Source organism: Urocampus carinirostris, chromosome 7 (assembly GCF_059441175.1).
Source record: "Urocampus carinirostris isolate Australia breed hairy pipefish chromosome 7, RoL_Ucar_1.0, whole genome shotgun sequence".
In the NCBI taxonomy this organism is placed as follows: domain Eukaryota; kingdom Metazoa; phylum Chordata; class Actinopteri; order Syngnathiformes; family Syngnathidae; genus Urocampus; species Urocampus carinirostris.
The window spans coordinates 39,375,454-39,398,242 of NC_142355.1; the positions used below are offsets into that span (position 1 = coordinate 39,375,454).

Here is a 22,789-nt window from a genome sequence, read left to right on the forward strand (position 1 = left end):
GGGTTTTGGGATAGTTTCACACTGTAGAACATTTTTGCGCGTTGGGAATCTTGCAGCGTAAGAAAATGCAGGAATTCTCCCAAACAGGTGATTGAAGGAAAACACCACTTCGATGTGTTTTAAGCAATTGATTTGAATTTCAAAATACACAGTGTTGGGAATAAGGCTGTTTAAAATATTTTTCAGTAATGCAGGATTCTAACTAATTAATTTTTTTGACGCTACAACGGTGATACCGTAACTAAAGGTCAAAAGTGTTGTTTTACTTTAAGTGCAGAACACCAATGGCGGCGTGGTCCCGCAGCGCAGTTTTTCGCTATCCCCCAAGTTGTTAACGTCACGTCCATTCAAAATAGAGACTACCGTATAGTTAGACAGCGATTACAAATATAGTAGTTACTGATGCGGGAAGGAAATGTTTCTATGAGCAGGATCTTAGAAGTGAACGGAGCGGATCAACAGCTGTTGAGGTGCATTCTTTCTCTTATATGCATTTTTTTGGTATTCTGTGTTGTTGACTTAAAGTTTTTCTGAGCATTACAAAGGTTAAAATTGTTTTGTATTTATTTTTTTTCCAAGATTCATAAATATTTTAATTGGATTTTCAGTCCTAATGTCAAGTCAAGTTTATTTGTATAACCCTTAATCACAAAGAGTCTCAAAGGGCTGCACAGACCACAGATTATTGCAAACCACTGACTATAATGACACCATCCCCTGATCTAAAACCAACATGAGGGAAAATAATAAACAGATATTGTCAACATATCACAAATAATACAGAGATATTGTCCAAGAAAAATATAGGTTATTCATATGATATAGAATAATTGTGTGTTTTAAGCTTAGATTTAAACATTTCCACTGAGGTTGCGAATCGAATCTCAGGGGGAAGGGCATTTCACAGCACCGGTGTCACGAGGTGGAAGGGGTGACCGGACCAGAACGGAGGCAGGAGGCAGGAAGGGAGAACTCAATTGCGTACGATCAAAGCTTTTATTTACCAAAATAAAAGTTGTCCAAAAACTCCGGGACAAAACAGAACAAAAACATTCTTAAAATCAGAATGGTCAGGTACAGGTTTCCTCCTACTTAAACTAAACAGGACAAGGCATAACATAACAGAAAAGGTATAATGAGCCAACACCCGCAATACCCCCAACCCAACCTTAAATAGCAGCCACGCAATTAGCTGATCTGCTTCAGCTGGTGCTCAGAGGGCGGGGCAGACCGGTCGCCACAGTTACCATGACAGAGCCCCCCCTTTAAGGGACAGCTCCTGAGGTCCCCAAAAGAAAAAATTACTACCTCGCGCCCCGGAATGGTTCGACGCTCGGCAGGGGGGGTCAGACAGGCGATCGGCAGCGGAGTCGGAATCAGGACATGCGGAAACAGGAGAGTCGGACTCAGGACAGGCAGAATCAGAAGAGTCGGACTCAGGACAGGCAGAATCAGAAGAGTCGGACTCAGGACAGGCAGAATCAGAAGAGTCGGACTCAGGACGGGCAGAATCAGAACCGGCAAAAACAGGACAGGCAGACTCAGAACCGGCAAAAACAGGAGAGTCGACTCAGAACAGGCAAAAACAGGAGAGTCGAATCAAAACCGGCAAACAGGACAGGCAGAATCAGACAGGACAGGCAGAATCAGACCCGGCAAGACAGGACAGGCAGAATCAGACCCGGCAAGACAGGACAGGTAGAATCAGACCCGGCAAGACAGGACAGGCAGAATCAGACTGGACAGGCCGAATCAAAACAGGCAAGACTGGACAGGCCGAATCAGAACAGGCAAGACAGGAGAGGCCGAATCAGAACAGGCAAGACAGGACAGGCCGAATCAGAACAGGCAAGACAGGACAGGCGGAATCAGGACTGGCAGGCAGGGCAGTCGGACTGGCAGGCCGGGGAGTCGAACAGGCAGGCCGGGGAGTCGAACAGGCAGGCCGGAGAGTCGAACAGGCAGGCCGGAGAGTCGAACAGGCAGGCCGGAGAGTCGAACAGGCAGGCCGGAGAGTCGAAAAGGACAGGCAGGGGAGTCGAACAGGACAGGCGAAAACAGGACAGGCGGAGTCGGACTGGCAGGCAGCGGAGTCGGGTTCGGACTGGCAGGCGTCAAATCCTCCCGGGACCCCATTCGAGGCACAGCATTGGCCACGACGGGCGGGGCCGTGGTTCGAGCGGGCAGGGAAGGTTACCTCAATGGGTGCTTGCCAAACGGCTTCCTCCAACTCTCCCCAAATCGCGCTGGGATCGTTCGCTGAGTTCACTTCTGGTTAACTCATTCTGTCACGAGGTGGAAGGGGTGACCGGACCAGAACGGAGGCAGGAGGCAGGAAGGGAGAGCTCAATTGCGTACGATCAAAGCTTTTATTTACCAAAATAAAAGTTGTCCAAAAACTCCGGGACAAAACAGAACAAAAACATTCTTAAACTCAGAATGGTCAGGTACAGGTTTCCTCTGACTTAAACTAAACAGGACAAGGCATAACAGAACAGAAAAGGTATAATGAGCCAACACCCGCAATACCCCCAACCCAACCTTAAATAGCAGCCACGCAATTAGCTGATCTGCTTCAGCTGGTGCTCAGGGGGCGGGGCAGACCAGTCGCCACGGCAACTATGACAACCGGAGCCCGAATGGAGAACGCTCTCGAACCTGCGGATCTCTTCTTGGCTCTTGGGATCACTAGTAGACCAGCATTTTCAGAGCGAAGGCTCCGGACCGGAACATAGGGGAAATTAAATTTGAAAAATATGAGGGAGTCAGTCCTTGCATGATTTTGTATACTACCAACAGAACCTTAAAATCACATCTTAAGCTAACAGGGAGCCAATGCAGGTTAGCTAAAACCGGGGTGATGTGATTAAACTTTCTTATACTAATTAAAAGCCTCGCTGCAGCATTTTGTACCAGCTAAAGACTCTTGATTTAAGACTTCGGGAGACCGGAGAGTAATGCATTACAGTAATCGAGATGGGAGGTAACAAACGCATGAATTATAATCTCCGCATCTGACTGAGACAGCACAGGGCAAATTTTGGCAATGTTGCGAAGATGGAAAAAAAGCTGTTCTAGTAATATTCTTAACGTGAGTTTGAAAGGACATATCGGGGACAAATATGACACCTAGGTTTTTGACTGAGTCACTCTGGGTGATATCATATTTGTCAATGTTCAGAGCAGTTTTTGAATACAAGTTATGGCATTTAGATGGACCAATAACTAACATTTCGGTCTTTTCAGAGTTAAGCAAAAGAAGTTGAGTGACATCCATTATTCTATCTCAGTGAAGTAGGCCTCCAAATTTCCACAGTTTGGTGTGGCAGATTCCCCCATCAGAAGATATAGTTGAGTGTCATCTGCGTAGCAATGGAAACTGATATTATACTTGCGAATAATATCACCTAATGGAAGCATATAAATGCTGAAAAGAAGGGGGCCAAGTACTGAACCCTGCGGAACACCACAGGTAACAGTAAAGGGCTCAGATGTCATTTCACCATATTTAACAGTGCGTCCTATCTGAGAGGTAGGAACTGAACCACAAGAGGACAGTTCCTGAGAGACCAATCCATTTTTCCAACCGTTCTAGTAAGATATTATGGTCCCCAGTGTCAAAGGCAGCACTAAGGTCCAGCAGCAGCAAGAGTGATGAAGTGCCAGAGTCCATTGCCAGTAGAACATCATTCGTTACCTTAATCACGGCTGTCTCAGTAGAGTCGTTAGCCCTGAATCCCGAATCCTGTGTTTGTATAAGAATTTAAAGTTTATTCATTTTCATTTTTTGTTCTCTCTTTTGTTATTGTATTTATTCTTTAGTTTCTTAATATTTTTTCCATTTAATTTATTAAATCACTATATTGGTTACTGCTGATTGTCTTTTTTTAAAAAGTATATTCTACTGTTATAGTTCTTGCACTTTGAGTGAAGCATAAATCTGTTGCTGGTGAGGTGCAATGAATATCACGAGGTTCTATAACACAACTAACTGTCTGTTCCTCTCTCAATAGACCCATATACTGCTCCCAAAAAATTCTAGTTCTTTGATATTCAACAACTTCTTTTTAACGTAATGGAAATACTTACTTTCCCTTGTAACTAGATATTTTTACTCTTGAATAATACAGTTACGAACTCGGTTACTTTTTGGAAGAAGTAGTGAGTTACTATAACTAATATATTTTTTTAAGTAACGTTCCAAACACTGATAATACCTCCAAAACGTTAATTCCCCAGGATGCAGATGGTTTAAATGGAATGGCTCTTGATCACCTCCAACTGTCATTGGGGAAGAAATGTTATTTTCTGAAGTGCATAAGATTTGTTGTCAAAATGCAAGCATGCACAGACACAATGAACCGGAACCAAATACAGTAGTTTGGATACGCAAAATGATTTTCAATTAAATGAAATTGGAAAATAAACCGTATTTAACCGTAAGAGGTTACGCAAACTCAAATAAAAGTGGAATAGAAAATGTGCCATTGATGAAAGCGGGACAGTACATTGCACTTGGGCCGTTTTTGTATTTCAACAGTTGTGTAACTGGCCATGCCCTTTTTTTCTCTGCTCTTTTACCTGAAAATCACTTCTTTTCTGCTCACATTCATATGAAAGGAAACAGCAGAGTGGCTTCTTTTTGTTCTCTTAGGGATACTGGATGTTCTTTGTGGTGGAAGGAAATGGTCTGTTCGTCTCCATCTACAAAGCCCTCCAGGTCATCGACTTTTATCTTGGTTTTGTCTTACCCTGCCACCCGATATTTGGAATGGAGGTAAGTCTGAAATATGTTAACTGCAGTGTATGTGTTGCATTACAATTGTTTCGAAGTTGAATTTCTTTGCCTCTAACTACTTTGAGTACAAGACAAATAATATGAAACTTGCCGAGTTGGGAGGGTTACTTTTAAAATGTAATCAGTTACAGTAACTATTTACCTGTTGAAAAACAAAATCAATAACATAATCATAATAGTATAATATTGAAGTCATGTAACTGGATTATCTTCCTGTTACATTTTGCGGGACAGGATCCAAGCGCAGACCCAAGCGTCACATTGAGAGTTTTAATGAGGGAGAGGGATTCAACAGAAGGCGCTCCGATGAGGAAGAAGGAAACTAATAACAGAAAACATTGTCCGTTCAGTCATACATACAGCCATAGGCGTAGATGGATTTTCTTGGATGGGTATTAGATCAACGATACAACAATGAATGTTTGTCACACTTGCTTTTAAATGCTTAAGTTTAATGAGCACAAGGTGAGCCCAACTAGGCAATCAGTTCCATGGCGCCCTCTGGCTGGCATTGGGGTGCTTTTGCGTTACACCAATACCAAATATGCTAATAAAAGCCAAAAAACAACAACAATATAAATGAAATGATCTTTTCTTTAACATAAATGTAACTTTGATAAAGAGATGGAAGAAACAAAGATTATGTAGTTGCCTGTAGTCCTACAAAAAGGGCCCACATTTTGACCACCTTGTATAGTTTAGTAAGAAAAAAATTAAAATGTGTCTTCCACAAGGCAGACAAGACATTCTTTGTTTTAGTTTCCTTTAAGAGGACATTAAGAACCCAATATTGTTCTAAACACACCAAATGTTCACTTTCTAAATTTCCAACAAACCTTTTTACTTTTTTTAAATGTGGATGCCAAACCTACTAGGCTAAGTAAAATTATTCTCACAAAATAACATTACAGCGATCAAAAGCAACAATTAACTGCAAAATACCAAAAGAAGATGATCGACGAAATTTATCAAATGTCCCTGAAGGCATTATTTGCAAAATACTTAGCTGCTAAGTGCTCAATACGCACACGTTAGCAGCCTCACGAAACTGCAGGCTCGCACTAATTCAAAAAAATGAGTGCTACATTGAAGGAGAAAAAAAAAGCAGACAAAAGGAAAAGTGCTTTTACCTGACAAACATGCAGTGGTGGATAAGGTTGCCGTCCGTACAATCAGCAGACCAAAAATGGCTCACGCACGCTGTGTATAAACCTAATCACTCTCTGTCCCACGCATGTCTGTAATTGAAATTATGATACAATTAGTCTTTCTGCACATTGCGGATACGAGATATAGTTTTAATTAAAATTGTAATCCTTCAAAGTAATCCTTATTTGAACTCATTGTACCTGTAATTTGATTATGTCTTTTATTCTGTAACTGTACGGGAATAAAGTTAAATTATTTTGGTATTCTGATTATGTAACACTGTTAAATGTATTCCGTTACCCCCCAACCCTGGTAACTTGTTTAACTCAGTTTGGGTCCAGGGCCGGATACAGACTTTCTGTTCACAGGCGGGTTAAATCTGCAAAAGAGTAAGAGTTTTAGCTTAGTTTTTCAGTAACATGCTTTATCATTCAGCCTACCCTACATATTATAATCATGGATGACAAGGGATCTTTTCTAAGCACAACTCATTTATTCACATTGAATGTGTTAACTGGTTTTTTTTAACAGCTGAGTGAATGGAGTTTCATACCTGAACCAATTCAAAGCGCTATGCAAACTAGACACTGCCTTCTAGTGGCTGGAAAGAGCACCTGGTTTGCATATATATATTATATATATATATATATATATATATATATATATATATATATATATATATATATATATATATATATATATATATATATATATATACAGTGCATCCGGAAAGTATTCACAGCGCTTAACTTTTTCAACATTTGGTAATGTTACAGCCTCATTCCAAATTGTATTAATTTAATCTCCTATCTCAAAATTCTACACAAAATACTCCATTATGTCAATGTGAAAAAGTTTTTTTTTTACTTTTTTTGAATTTATTAAAAATAGAAAACTAAGAAATCACATTTACATAAGTATTCATAGCCTTTGCTTAACACTTTGTTGATCCACCTTTGGCAGCAAATACAGCCTTAGGTCTTTTTGAATATGATCCCACAAGTTTAGCACACCTATCTTTAGGCAGTTTTGCCCATTCTTCTTTGCAATAAGTCTCAAGCTCAATCAGGTTGGATGCGAGACGTTTGTGCACAGCCATTTTCAGATCTCTCCAGAGATGTTCGATCAGATTCAAGTCTGGACTCTGGCTGGGCCACTCCAGGACATTAACGGAGTGGTTCTGAAGCCAATCTTTTGAGATCTTGGCTGTGTGCTTTGGGCCGTTGTCCTGCTGAAAAATGAACCTTCGCCGCAGCCTGAGGTCAAGAGCGCTCTGGAGCAGGTTTTCATCCAGGATATCTCTATATATTGCTGCATTCATTTTCCTTATATCCTGACTAGTCTGCCAGTTCCCGCTGCTGAAAAACATCCCCACAGCATGATGCTGCCACCAACATGCTTCATTGTAGGGATGGTATTGGCCTGGTGATGAGCGGTGCCTGGTTTCCTCCAAACAAGGCGCCTGGCATTCACACCAAAGATTGAACAAGAGTTCAATCTTTGTCTCATCAGACCAGAGAATTTTGTTTCTCATGGTCTGAGAGTCATTCAGGTGCTTTTTGGCAAATTCCAGACGGGCTTCCATGTTCCTTTTACTAAGTAGTGGCTTTCGTCTGGCCACTCTACCATACAGGCCTGATTGGTGGATTGCTGCAGAGATGGTTGTCCTTCTGGAAGGCTCTCCTCTCTCCACAGAGGAACGCTGGAGCCCTGACAGAGTGACCATCGGGTTCTTGGTCACCTCCCTGACTAAGGCCCTTCTTCCCCGATCGCTCAGTTTAGAAGGCCGGCCAGCTCTAGGAAGAGTCCTGGTGGTTCCAAATGTCTTCCATTTACGAATAATGGAGGCCACTGTGCTCATTGGGACCCTCAAAGCAGCAGAAATTTTTCTGTATCCTTCCCCAGATTTGTGCCTCAAGACAATCCTGTTTCACAGGTCTACAGACAGTTCTTTTGACTTCATGCTTGGTGTTTGTGCTCCGACATGCACACTCAACTGTGGGACCTTATATAGACAGGTGTGTGCCTTTCCAAATCATGTCCAATCAACTGAATTTACTGCAGGTGGACTCCAATTAAGCTGTAGAAAGATCTCAAGGATGATCAGTGGAAAAAAAGATGCACCTGAGCTCAAATTTGAGCTTCATGGCAAAGGCTGTGAATACTTATGTAAATGTGATTTCTTAGTTTTTTATTTTTAATAAATTCAAAAAAAGTAAAAAAAAAACTTTTTCACATTGTCATAATGGAGTATTTTGTGTAGAATGTTGAGATAAGAGATTAAATTAATACCATTTTGAATGAGGCTGTAACATAACAAAATGTGGAAAAAGTGAAGCGCTGTGAATACTTTCCGGATGCACTGTATATATATATATATATGTAAAAAATATAACTTTTAAAATAAATGACCTAAAGTCTCGCTTCTTTTTTTGAAGGGGCTGGATAAATCATCCATGTTTAGACCATGTGTCAAACATTTGGCCCGCAGGCCATATGTGAGCCACCACGGCATTTCATACCGTGTGTAAAGATAAACGGGTCAAAAAAGTGCTTGGACCAAAAACTACACATCCCACAATGTCCGTTGACTAATAAAAAGTGCGACGTATATTGTATACAGGGGTGGGTGGAGTAGCCAAAAATTTACTCAAGTAAAAGTACTGTTAGAATAATATTACTCAAGTAGAAATAAAAGTAGTCATCCAAATACTTACTTGAGTAAAAGTAAAAAAGTACTTGGTGAAAAAATGACTCAAGTACTGAGTAACTGTAGCAACGTCGTATTTTTTTTTTTTATAACAACCAATCACATCATCAAATTGGCAAAGTCCATCCAATCCACAAAAAAATACATTTAATTTAAAAGTAGATTAAAATAATCAAGGTAAATTCAAGTGCTTTAGTAAAAAATACGATAAAGATAGTATAAATCGAATAAATAAATTAAGCACGTGTAGCACCAAGTAGCACATTTAAAGCCCCAATACTTATCTCAACAGGCTCTCAAGGAGATCAACAAGCTAGCCCATGAACTTGAACAAAGGGGACATTGCATATTGTAGCGGGTGTTTGGCACTCTTTTTAAGGGGAACATGCTTTTGATGTGAGGCCAGGGGTGCTCCTCCTCTTCTGTGTTTTCATAGTCGGTATTGCCAGGCGACATTTTCGATCTGTTTCCTCCTCTTTCCCCCGCTGAAGTTGAATATGGTCACGTGACGAGGGTGCTACGTTTAATTAGTCAAACATGACAGTGCCTTGGCAGAGTTCTGTCTCAAAATAAAAGCGCCTTTTATGCAATAGATAGCATACCTGTCAACCTGTACGGTTTTGCCGTTCAAAGTACGTTTATTATGCATTTTAAGACGCGTACGATGTACGAGAAAATCTTTACGGAAAAACAAAAATTTGTCAATTATAGGTACCATTCTGTATACACCGACTATCACGAAGCGGCAAATCAATCAAGCAAAACAAGTTCGCCGTGGTAGCCTCTATCTCGGTATCGTTTTTTTCGTTGCAAACGAAGTGAGCGGTTTGATGTAGTGAAAGGAAGTCCGTCTCTTTTTAGAGAACCGGCTTTTTCGGCTCAACTCATTAAAGAGTACAGCTCAAACGGCTCACTTGCTTTGATGCATTATATTACAAATTATTATGTTCTATAAAGAAGTTAAGAAAAAATGAAGTATAAAATGATAAAATGAAAAAAGACAGGTTTGTGATTATCCCTTTAATCAGTATATTACCAACAATAATTTAATGCAGAAAATGAATTAATAATTTGAATAAGAAAATGTAATATTCTACTTAAATATATTTGCATGTATTTTTCCTTCTACAGTGAACGTCCAAGCTACTTAATTTTTGAACTTTTTTATAATAAACCTCATTCACGTTGAGCAACTCAGGATCTCACAACAAAATGTTAATTAACAATATATATGATATAACGAAACACATGTACAATATAACATGTTAAACTACATAAATAAACACGTTTGAAAAAAGAAATATGGTGTAAAATCATTTTGTATTTTGTCAGGGAAAATATGACAATTTGTAAGGGCGTGGAACCGTGGAGGTTGACAGCTATAAGATAGTAACCGCAAAAAGCGAAGGAATACTGTTTATAGTGTATATGTTGTGAACTTTGACCAGCTCAGTAGCCTAGATGGTAAGGCGCCCGCTTTGAGACTGGGAGGTTCGGGTTCGCGCCCCGGCCGAGTCATTCCTAAGACTTAAAAAGTGGTCGGCGGCGCCCTCTCTTGGCTGCGGCTGCATCGGGTCAGGTGCAATCGACATTTCGTTCTGTGTACATTGTTACACAGAATGACAATACAAGGAAATTATTATTATTATTATTATTTCAGCAATAATAAAAAAGAAGATCTGTTGAAAGGCAGTTTTATGAACAGGTATAGTATTTTACCTTCAATTCAATGATGTGAGATGAGATTGGCTGGCAACCAGTTCAGGGGCCCCCCTCCCCACTGCCCGATGATTGCTGGGATGGGCTCCAGCACCCCCGCGACCCTACTGAGGATAAGCGGTGTAGCTAATGAGATGAGATGAATGATGTGATATGTCCGTAGTTTAATTCTCTGCTCTCGTCAGTCTATAGCACTGATGACTGATGCGGTCAACACGACAAAACAAACATGGATCATCTATGTGACTGCAGGCGTTGGAGTGACCATCTGTGTTGTTATGGTATGTATGAATCTCACTCTTGGAACATAAATTCCACATTTTTAAAATGTTGATTCCATCAATGACTCATAATGATGTGTACAGTGTTGTGTACCTTCCGTGCGTCTGGATAAATGTCACCCACTCTGATCAACTTATGATTGCGTTATCTTTCGGTCATGCATCATTTGAATTTTAGAGAAAACATTGAAATCAATAATTATATTTCCAAATAACTGATTCTTTTTTTCTCTTAGTCCTGTCTCCCCTGTCTCTCTTTCCGTGTTACATTTTTTATTTTTTAATGGAGTCACTTGAGGATGCACTCTGCTTGTAACACCTCATACTCAATGTTCTTACTTTGTGCTATATGCTATATGAGGGGTTAGGAACCTTTTTGACCCAAAGAAACATAATAGATAAATATTTTGATTTTCTTTTTAGAGAGAGAGCCTAACCATAAGACAGATCTTAGCAAAACTGCCAAACCCACTCTCCAGAAAAAAATCAACCTGTTTTATTTCACTTTGTGACATTAGAGGATTTGATCAAATTTATAAAATTCAAATAATGCCATTGCCTGGATGCCAAATGCCAACAAATATACCACTTTAGCTTTGTCTCCCTCCTGAAATTTCTTAAGATTGTACAGGCTTATTTTGACCTTCATTTTTTACATAAATAATGGTGTCAAAACAAGGTGGAAACAGTTATTTTGTAAAAAATGTCACAAAATATTGCAAACGAGGATAGTGACGCATTTAATTTCGGTGCAGACAGAAGTGCGCTGTTTGTATAGCTCCACCCACTTCTACCGCTCACCCAATTAAATTGCTCTGTGTGCTTGGCTAGCATTTCTGGCTGTTTACAGTTTTTCTGCGGGTTTTCATCAAAGTGGCTCAACAGTGGACATAGATTGTTCAATGAACTTCTATGTAATGGATTCCTTAGCGACGTACAGCTTAAACAGGATCCGTTGATGTGACACCTTGACTGTAAACTTTAGAGGAGAGTATGCTCTTTTATACTGAACCAACCCACCCTTCTTGAGAGCTTTACATAAGGTATGCGCGCACTAGCCTTGACTTTGTCCTCATCAAAATTGAAATGCTGTAGATGAGATTTGGAAGAGCATAATTTTATCTCCAAGCCGTATGTACTCATGAAAAGAGCTATACAGTACATAGCTCGCAAGCCATAGGTTCCTGACCCATGTGCTATATGGAGGCTAAAATGTAAGAAAAAGAAGAAGACACTATTCCAATGAGAGCGCCACAGCTTCCTGGTTTAGTGGAGGTGCAATTGCACTTGATTCTGGGAAAGTTTAAAAAAATGGTTGCTTATGTGAAACGCCCCCGCAACCCCTTATCGGAACTATGTATTTGTGAACTACTGCGTTACAGGATTGCATACCTTCGTAACACGCTACTCCCAACAAGTGGCGAACTGTGCAGTTTACACATACACGAAAATCTCTGTGCTTTGTGGACGCGTGACACATACAGCCTATTTTGTAACAAAATCTGAGCTATACAAGACTGTATAAACAAAAGAACAATTACAAGTGGATATTAAAAAAAGCTTGGCCCACCCCTAACATAATGATTAACTTTTAGGCCTGACAGACCTGAATTTCAGGCCGGGTCGGGCTTGAGCTGGGGCTAAGGATCTTTCTTCTAGGCCGAAATTGGTGGGCAAAACTTTTTCGAGGTTGTAAAATTGTTTCCTTGCTTAACGGCTGTTAGCGCGATTGCTTTGGAGTATTATTGCCCCCTAGCTTACATTTACTTCCGCCTGCAAGAAGGCCATGATGTCAAAATCTGATCAGCTCAACCAAAAGCTTTCTTGAAGTCTAATATCATGCCTCAGGGCTTTCAGGATTCTTTGTGAAGGCCTCCAGGCAGATTTTGGATCCTAGCAACAACTAATGGCTGAAATGAAAGCACACATTTGCAAACAGTTCAACCAGGGAGAAGCAATATAAGGAAGCGGACAGAAAATTTGGAATTATTTAATAAGTATTGATGGACAACATATAAAGAACATCACATGATTCAGATATTTTTAGGCCAGCAGAAAAGGCCTTGCAGGCCCTCAGGGCCCACCACTCCCCCCACCACCGTTCACGACCCACTAGTTGAGAAACACTGCTGTAGATCAAATCCAATTTCAGAGCCAATTGAAGCTTATTCGGCCCCAAAGGAATTCTTGATAATCATTTACTCAGGATGTTAGTGTTGAGTAAAGAGTGACTATATAACACGTCCTTCACTCATATGTCTACAGGTCATCCACTTGGTGTGTAGGTGTCGTTACGGCACCGGCATGTGGACGACAGGGAGCGCAACCAGGGACATGGGAGATCGACGTCAGTCTGTGAGCCGCCAGCCCTCCTTTACTTTGTCAGAGTGGACGGATGCTCAAGAGGACCTGATGGATCTGGATGCCGTGCCTCAAACTCCGGTCTTCGAAATAGGAACGGACAACAAGCCGGAGGGAGATGCAGTCACTCTAACTGTGACGCCAGTCGGGCTTCAGGAGAGGTTTGCGACCATTCCCCACAGATATTGTTTTTTTTAAATATCTGTAGCTTATGCATTGTTTTTGTTTTATTGCTAGTTTGAGAGCAGTTTTCAAGCACACCTTATGAAGTACTTATATAAGTATTCCAAAAATTGTAAACATGCAAAATGTGAGAACATATAGTTTTTGCATAAAATCTTTATACAGGGTGTTCCAAAGGTCTTGGGCACATTTTGACACTGAGTATCTTGGAAATTACTCAGGATATAAAAACACATCTAGTAAATTCAGAAATCTCATAATCTCAATTTTTACATGAAATTCAGATTCAGATTCAGATATACTTTATTGTCATTCGTGAACACGTGTATACAGAACGAAATGTCGATACATCTGACCTGCACAGTTTCCTTGAGCGTCAGCCGGGATAGATAAGTTTAACCATGTCTTCGTCAGAATTTTAGCGCAGCAGTTCGATGTTAGTTCCAGTTGTAAATGGTCCAGTTTATTGTCCAGAGAGCGAACGTTGGAGAGGAAAATGGATGGGAGAGGCGTTTTGAAGGATTTAGCCTTTAGCCTAGCAGTTAGCCCGGCCCGACAACCTCGCTTCCCTCCTCCGGTCACGCCGCTCTCTTGCCACTCTGCTTCGCTGCTTTGTAGGCCGCTGGGTCTTGTTGACGTAGCAGTCCGTGGCTAAATAAACACTCCCGAGTGGTCGTAGCACCGAGCGCTTGATTTCTGGATGATCGCATATCCAACAAAAAAACTGCGATCGTATTTTAATCTGCAGTTTGAGTTGACTTTGTGCGCCGTCAAAACTGAGTCGAAGACTGGGTTTTATGACCCAAGTGTAAAAAACTGTAGCGAGCCGATGTAGCCGCAGCCGAACAGGGGCGCCGCCATCTTTGAAATGTAAAAATGTTCAAAATGAGCACTGTTGCCAACCACATTCTGAAGGTAGCAATAGTTGTTGTAATGTGTGCTCTCATGTTTTGTGCTATGTTAAAAAAAGCTTTCTACAAATGATTCTCTTTTCAAAAAGCAACAGTCAATGGTAAGACGTACCTCGAGATACTGGAAAACTGGTTAATGGATACATTGAGTGAGAAAGAGTCTGGTGACTTCATTTTCAGAACGGGGCACCATCACACTGGAGCCTCAGGGTTAGACAGTTTCTGAACTCAGCTAGACGGATGGATTGGACGGTCTGGGCAAAATGATCATGATCTCATTACCTGGCCACCCAGATCTCCAGATCTTACGGATCTCCATGTAATTTCTTTTTTGTTGAGATTTGTGAAAGGATTGGTCTATGTGCCTCCTATTACAAGATAGGTGGATGAGCTTAAGGCATGAGATATCAATGTCAAAATGTGCCCAAGACTTTTGGAACACCCTACATATTTCATCGGAATATTCCTATTCTTCTTTGAGCGTATTTTGTCTTAATCATCCTGAACTGTGATGTCATCACAGGAACACCCTAGCAAGGTAACTGCTAAAAAATGCACACAAAGAGCCTCCAAGTATTTTGAAGTATTTTGGTCATGTTTCCAAAATAGTGTTTTTGTCGTATTTCTTTTTGTATTTTTGCAATATTACTGTAATTGTATATTTGTAGTACCTTTGTTTTAGTATGTCTGTAGTCGTACTTTGTATTCTAGTATTACTGTAGTAGTATTCTTGTAGTTTTTCTATTTTTTCTTTTCGGGATAACAATAAAATAATATATTAGGTCCCTGTTTTTAAGCACTAAATTTTATGTATAGTTTTCAGTATTTTTATTGTATTTTTGTAGTAGTTCTGTTGTAGTATTTTTGTTGTAGACTCAACAGGACAAAGTTGGCACCAAGAAAAATATTTAATATTTTAGACATGTCATATTTTGACCATTTTCATTTGGCGGGCCGGATTAAAAAGCCAGACAGGCCGCATGTGGCATGAGTACTTTTTCTTTAATTCATGTTTATGTTGAAGTATTTCCTTACTTCATTCTTTAGATAAACTGTACTATTACTATTTTGAACTCAGGCCGGAAAACAAATGCCAGTGACAGGTCCCAACACTTTACTCTGTTGGAAACTGTTCTAATCATTTTCACCAGATGGGAACAAACGCTGGTTAGAGTGCAAAAATGTCCTGGAATTCTCACAGACAGCTTATTGGAGCAAAACATCACATTGACAGTGTTTTTACTGAGTAATTTGCATTTTTAAATGTACTCAGCTATGTCCACAGATATGTCTCCTTTAAAGCCAAGATTTTACATGTTTCGTCTGATTAATTAGGTTACTAAAGTTAAATTTGGGCAGCAGGTCGGCGCAGTGGTTAGCGCGTGTGCAGCACAGTTCTGAGGTCATGAGATCGAACCTTCCTGTTTGGAGTTTGCATGTTCTTCCTGTGCTTGGGTGGGTTTCCTCCGGGCACTCCGCTTTCCTCCCACATTCCAAAAACTGCATGTCAGGTGAATTGGCCGGTCTAAATTCTCCCTAGGTGTGGATGAGCGAGTGAGTTGTCTGTCTCTGTGTGCCCTGTGATTGGCTAGCAACCAGTTCAGGGTGTCCCCTGCCTACTGCCCGAAGATAGCTGGGATGTGCTCCAGCACCCCCGAGACCCTACTGAGGATAAGCGGTGCAGATAATGGATGGATGGAAGTTAAACCTTCATTGCTCTTGCAGTTTTCAGATAAATATAGTGGCATTTGTGCATGTTAGGGTGGGCGATACTGGGAATTTTAGAATCCAATCCAAGTAAATGCATGATGGAAAGTCCCAACTTGAGTTTGTATTACGTTGTACGATAAACACAGCACATAGATTTTAGCTGCTATAATGTTTTTCTTTTTTATCAAATAACTAAAATTCAAACTTCAAAATAACGGTTTCAGAACAAAAGCAAGACAATCAAATCAAAAAGCAGCAAAGTACCAAAAATACAAATATAACAATGTCTACATGTCAACTATACCTTCCATTGCACAAGCTTTTTTTAAATAATGTCAGAAAATGCAAATAATGGAAACAATGTAATCTAAAAACCTTTAACAGTACAACACATACCATTCTTACTGTTCCAGAATGAAAATCAAGAGAATCAAACCAAAACAACCAGCACTGTAACCAACTAGCCCTGTTGGCTCTGTTGCCATAGTGATACATTTACAGGTTTTGTAGAGGAACAGTAATATGTTTACATTTTCGGTTGCATCTCGTTGCTCTCTGTAGGGTGAACTTTTTTTCATGTGTTCATGCAAATTTACCAAAGTAGCAGACCACTTTACCACTCAAATGTTAATTGCCATTTTTTTTAATCTGTTGTGTAAAAAAAGTCTACACCGTGCTGCGCTTCCTGTTTGCCTTTGTCATGTTTAGCTTCTGATAAGAGTGTGAGCGAAAACTTGGTCCTCTCTTCTGCCTGCTAGGCAAAATGCAGCAGAAGGACAGGTATGGAGAGGAGAGGTACTAAAAGTGTCCCTGTCAGACCCCAAACAGGGATAAACTTAGAGAGGAAGCATGTTGAGAAAGAGAGAGACTGCACCATCTACATATAGAAGCGGTGCTTTAAATAAATTGGTGGAGGGGTGAAGTATCGATCCAAGGACGATAGTATTGATGCGATCCAAGTGATTGCTTAGTATTGATATAATTGAGATTTGGATCGATCCCCCCACCAGTAGCATATGTGGCTGATTTAAAGTAACATTTCCCTTACAGGAGAGGCTCCAATGTTTCCCTGACCTTGGACATGTGTACACCAGGCTGCACAGAGCCTTACGGCTACGGGAACCAGCTTTCTCCGCGGGACCAGTCAGCCCAGGAGTACCTCCGCCAGGGAACGCACATCCTCACCCCTGCCATGCTTCACAAACGGGCCATGGATGACCAGGGCCTTCAGGCTGAGTTCTATGTGAGTGCAACAAGAGCAGCCCACCCACCAGCATGCTCATCAGTGATACACAAAGAAACAAGGACTGACCTGCTCGTAGTGTAAACCCAACGGAGCTCTGTATAGCCCTAAGCTTTGCCTGCGCTTGTTTGTGGGCAAAAGAAGGTCAGATGCGGTCTTGATTTGCATACAAACTCACAGATGACTCCACTGTTTGGTAAACAATTGGGAATATGTTAAAAATTGAAAAAAAGTATTTGATTCTTAAAACTTTATTATTACCTCTTGTTTATTTTATGGGCTGGATTACACCAACGGGTAAGATCCGGCCTAAAAAATCCAGCCTGACCTGACCCAGGCCCGCAGCTATTAAAGCCTGAGCCAGCCCGACTAAGTAACTTGATTTACAAGACCAAGCCTAAAGCAGACTCTAAATTTCACATTTTATTTGTGAGGACTTGAGAAAGGACAGGTGATTTATAGTAACTCATTAAAACCTGTCTTTTTTACAAAATCTAAATTAAAGATCATTTTATAAACATTTTTATCTTTCATTATTTTGAGGTTACACTAACCGACAATTTAGTATCACTGACATTTTTTTAAGAGTTGACGGGAAAATTTTAAGGTTGTTTGTCATTGACAGGTTTCAAATTGGGCAGCAGTACGTCCTTAAGAATCTAGTGTGACACTATAAGAGAGAGTGAGGCAGAAAGACAAAGAAAAACAATGACGGGTGGATAACATTTTTTTTTTTTATATAAAGTCAGCGAAAGAGAAGCCTGGCCCCACCAATGCGTAATGAAGGACGACAGAATACAGCGACATCTAGTGGGGAAAAACATGCACTGTCCCTTTAATATTAATACGAAGTCGGGGTGTCAAACTATCATATAGGGGGCGCAATTGGCTCCCAGGCCGCGAGTTTGCAACCCCTGAGCTGTACACTAGTTGGTTAAACCTGGAACTTTATTCCGAGGGTTTTTGTATCCTGCCTGTTAGAGCGACGCACTTGTTATTTTTACATTACAAAGTTTCCACCTGGCGTGAATACAGTGAAAACGAATGTGTTGTTGCTATCCAAGGAAACCACTCCGATTACCACACTGGCGACGTGGATCAAAAGGAAAAAAACGAGCCGAAGATTGACACAGATTAGTGCCGTTGCGTGATGGGGAGAAACCAAAATAACGAACACTGTGCGTCAAATGAAAATCCTAAAAAGGCGAGCTACATGGTCACAACACTGATTGCCAAGCACTGCAAACCTTACACGGAGGTTGAATTTATTGAAGACCGTGTGATAAAAACGGTCGAGAAAATTTGATCAGGTCTAACACATTTTCAGTTTACCAAAGCTGACCCGCTTTTTTAAAAGATCGGACACCCCAGCTCTAAGCGGTTTGTTGTTTGCCCATTTACAGGAAACTCCCATGAATTTTGTGGACCCTAAGGAATACAATTACCCCGGGCTTGTGAGGAAAAACCGCTACAAGACCATCTTACCCAGTGAGTATGCAGGGTAAGCGGTGGTGCCTAGCTGGCATAATCACTGAGTTGTGCAGCAAAGGACACTAGTCCACCTGTTCAGAGTCTCCGGGGAGGAACATATGGAAACTACATCACGAGCAGTGTTCCCTCTAAACTGCGCGCGTGCGCAATTGCGCACTGCTCGCACATTCTCGGCGCACAAGGAAATCTAGCCAGCGTACAAAAATGAGGGCTCAAAATGACTCATTAAGAAGTGACTTAAGTCAAAGTTACAGTGCATGAAGGTAAAAATACACGGGTTCCCCTGACGTTGTGTCCTAAATGCGGTATTTTTAAGTCGAACGAAGTTGAGTAAAGTTAGTAGAGTATGTCGAGAACCGGCTTCTTCGGCTCGGCTCACTAGAAAGGGTCCTCAACGGCTCTTCAGGTTGTTTTTGCTTCTTTAATCCCAACATGACCAAATATTAAGTAAAATTATGCACAAAATGACTTAAAGGAAGGGGGGAATAGAACAAAAAAGAAAAAATACCAAAATGAAAAAGTAGTGAAAAGCTGAGAAAAAAGGAAACAAAAGGAAGAGAAAAAAAGAAGGAAACATTTAGAAAAAAGGCAGAAAAAAAAAGAAAAGAAAGAAATGTAGGAAAAAAGTAAATGGAAAACAAAAAGAACATTGTACTTCCATTAAAAAATGGGATTAAGTACAATTCTGTATCTTACAACCGACTAAATAAGCCCCCAAAAATGTTAATATTATGCGACAAAATATATCAGGAAATTTAAAAAAATGGATATCTTGTGAAAGAATTGTAAGAACAAACGACGTATGTAGGCCGTACAAGCTTTGCAATAGTACATGAGTCAATTCATTCAAAAGAGAAAAATAATTTTGCATTGCCGGAAACAGCTAAATGTAACTTGATGGCAAGTTTTGGACATGTTTGATAATTAATTACCTTGCCACACTTGGGATTATGGTGGCTCACTGTTGTTTCAAGCGTTGCTCACTGACTTTGTGTGAACGCTCAGACCCGTGGAAAACTAGAGGGAACATTGATCACGAGCCTCACAAACCTGATACACCGGATCACATACTGCACGTCCCATCTATCCCATAATTTACAAGATGTACTTTAATTATAAAATGCCACCCTCACTTGTATTTGTTTTTATCGTATGCTAACGGGGTATGCTAAGGAGGGCTCAGTGATATACTCAAAGAAGGTGCAAGTAAAGCTGCCGCAGTAACTTACAAACTTCTCTCACTGACAACTAACTGACTTATTAAAAGACGTACTGTAGAACAAATAACTTTTGTTTGCGTTTCCATCGATCCCGTGACTGTTGAGTTGTTTGAGACTGTGAAGCCACTAGCATGCCATGCATTGTCTGTGATCTAAAAACGGGCAGAGCTGTTGTCTGCCGTTGGATTTATTAAGTGGAAAGCTCAGACAGTTCTAAGTTAAAGGCACACCCCAACCAATCATGTATTCCTCTTTTAGGTTGCAACATGACAGTCGCTTAGCATTAAAGCAGAGTTGTTGAGAAACATGTCAACAATGTTAAATATTTACAAGCACTTTCAATCCTTAAAACACAACATTTAAATTCAAGGACTTCTAGCACCTGTAGGGACCCTGTATGTCACAAAAAGCATATCTGCTCTTTAAGGGTGATTCATAAACGTCAAAATAGTGAACTTTGATTTAAAAGAGAATAACAATTTTCAAAGGCAGATGTATGTTCTCCCCGTGCTTGCGTGGGTTTCCTCCGGGCACTCCGGTTTCCTCCCACATTCCAAAAACATGCATTTCAGGTGAATTGGCCGGTCCAAATTGTCTTAGGTGTGAATGAGCGAATGAGTTGTCTGTCCCTTTGTGCCCTGCGATTGGCTGGCAACCAGTTCAGGGTGTCCCCTGCCTACTGCCCGAAGATGGCTGGGATGGGCTCCAGCCCCCCCGCGACCCTAATGAGGATAAGCGGTACGGCTAATGAGATGAGATGAGATGAGATGTCTTTGTACAGTTCAGACAATTTAACGTATCTTCTTTATTTCATGTCAATTGCAAACCTTCAGACACACACAGCCGAGTAATCTTGAAGTCCCAAGATGACGACGATTTCCTCAGCACTTACATCAATGGCAATTATCTCAAAGTGAGTCATATGTTTTGGTGAGCAAAACTTTGAATCATTTTTCTATGTGGATTATTTTTCCCTTAATTTTCAGGGTTTCCACAAGTATTCCTTTTTTTTCAGGGTTATGGAGGTGAAGAGCGTGCGTACATCGCCACGCAGGGGCCAACGGTTAACACAGTGGGAGACTTCTGGAGAATGGTGTGGCAGGAAAGGACTCCCATCATTGTAATGATCACAAACCTAGAGGAGAAAAACGAGGTTTGTTGCTCGTGTGAATCTTTTTCTATCTTTTGTCGCCGCGCTTGTCATGTTGTTCATCTTGTGCGTTTTCCAGAAATGTGCTGAGTACTGGCCCGAGGAGGACGCTGTGACCCATGAAGGGATTGAAATCAGCGTTGTTACGGTAACACAGGAGGACGACTACAGTCTGAGGGTGTTCACTTTGAAGGTAAAGCGAGTGAAGGGAGAATCGATGCTGCTTGGTTACAGTCAAAGTTTCAGATATTAAATCAGTGTGATTTTTCTGCTCATGTATGGCAGAAAGTAATACTCATTTATAATGGAAATTTTTTAGAAGTAGTATTTTCCAAAAGGCTGATTATTATTTTGCATATTGGGGGACTATTGGTAACATTGTGTATTATTTACCGTCTCCTAGTGGTAAGCAAAAACTATATATTCATTTTAGAATTAGGGTTAGGTACATTTTAAAAATAAGCAAAATTACATATATAAACATGCATTTTTTTAAAATACTCGTAGGCTGAGAAATTTGCATTTGCTGGTCCTAAAGAAGATTGGAATCAGCTGCCTGGAGTGGTTAGTTGTCAAGAGCTGTAGTTTTTTGCCGCCTGAAGGCGTTAGAGACGCCTTTCAAACAGACTCCAAGAAAGCAGATGTTTATTGATTTTGTTGGTATTTATTGTGGGTGCCTTGACACGAACCTAGAGGGTTCTGTCAGGAAGGTTTGCCCACTTGCTGTGACAGGGACCGCCAAAAACCTTGTAAATGATGTGTCAAAAAATGAAAATAAAATGCAATTTGGTCACTTTGACTCTCCGCAGTTTGTGTTCTTTTTGCTTTGTAGCATTCGTTTTTGATGGCACTACACAATATAGAGACATCTAAGGATTAAATAATACACATTGTACCTTTAATCGTTTTCCAAATCATCCAAATAAGCAAAAAGTAAAACCTTAAAATTATGTTCAGTAGGTGTTAGATCTAAATAGAACTGGCTAAATTACATTACAGTATATTATATAATCCTATATCATACTATATCATATTATATCATTACATGATTATACCATCACTGTCATGTAAAAATATGTATCTCAATTTTTTTGGATCATGTTTAATTATTTTTTTTATTATGTTTTATACTGTAAAAAATGTCTTAATATAAAATAATAACAACAATATATTTTAGAATAATTGAATTATTCTTTTAGAGTAGTCTTTGTAGTTCTATACATCAGGTACAATGTTAATATCGTGATTTTGATCCATGGACTGTTAGTTCATTGGACAGTGTGTTCCATTGGACCACTAAATGCCGCTGTATTATGTAGTGCATTCAAAAACAAGTGCGAAAAAGCACAAGGAAGAAGATAAATTAGGGAGACTCAAAGTGACCAAACCACACAATTTGTCTTCTTCTCTTATCCTAGCCTTTAGAGACATTTTTAGTTTTCGTGTACCCATAGCTGAAAGATGACGGACAATTATGTCTGCCCCTTCTAGGAGAGGCTCAGTATATGTAAAATAAATGCAAATTTTCCGACCTATAAATATATTTTTTTAATGCACGTTTATATCAGATTTCATGTATTTTTGCTTATTACAAAACTCAATTCCAATGAAGTTGGGAAAGTGCGTTAATTGCAAATAAAAATTGATCCAAGTAAATTGCAAATTCTTTTCAACCCATATTTAAATGAATGCACAGCAAAGACAACATATTTATTGTCTTCACTCATAAACTTTATTGTTTTGGGAGAAAATCATCAACTCTGTAATTTGATGACAGCAACACGTGCCAAAATAGTTGGGACAGGTGTCAATAACTACTCAGAAAGTGGATGAATGGAAATCAACCAACTATTTGCAGGTGAA

The 22,789-nt window shown here is 40.2% G+C and overlaps 1 protein-coding gene across 2 annotated transcripts in view; it reads left to right on the forward strand.

Annotated features, from left to right (window-relative positions):
* The window catches only part of LOC148363293 (tyrosine-protein phosphatase non-receptor type 5-like), a 73,444-nt gene that overhangs the window by 35,407 nt on the left and 15,248 nt on the right, over nt 1-22,789 (forward strand). For both annotated transcript variants that reach the window (XM_088340916.1, XM_088340917.1), the window contains 8 exons: nt 4,655-4,777; nt 10,562-10,657; nt 12,923-13,179; nt 16,873-17,065; nt 18,469-18,553; nt 20,610-20,689; nt 20,792-20,929; nt 21,006-21,119. In XM_088340916.1, the coding sequence (XP_088197042.1) occupies nt 4,655-4,777; nt 10,562-10,657; nt 12,923-13,179; nt 16,873-17,065; nt 18,469-18,553; nt 20,610-20,689; nt 20,792-20,929; nt 21,006-21,119 (1,086 nt within the window). The remainder of the gene's footprint in view (nt 1-4,654; nt 4,778-10,561; nt 10,658-12,922; nt 13,180-16,872; nt 17,066-18,468; nt 18,554-20,609; nt 20,690-20,791; nt 20,930-21,005; nt 21,120-22,789) is intronic.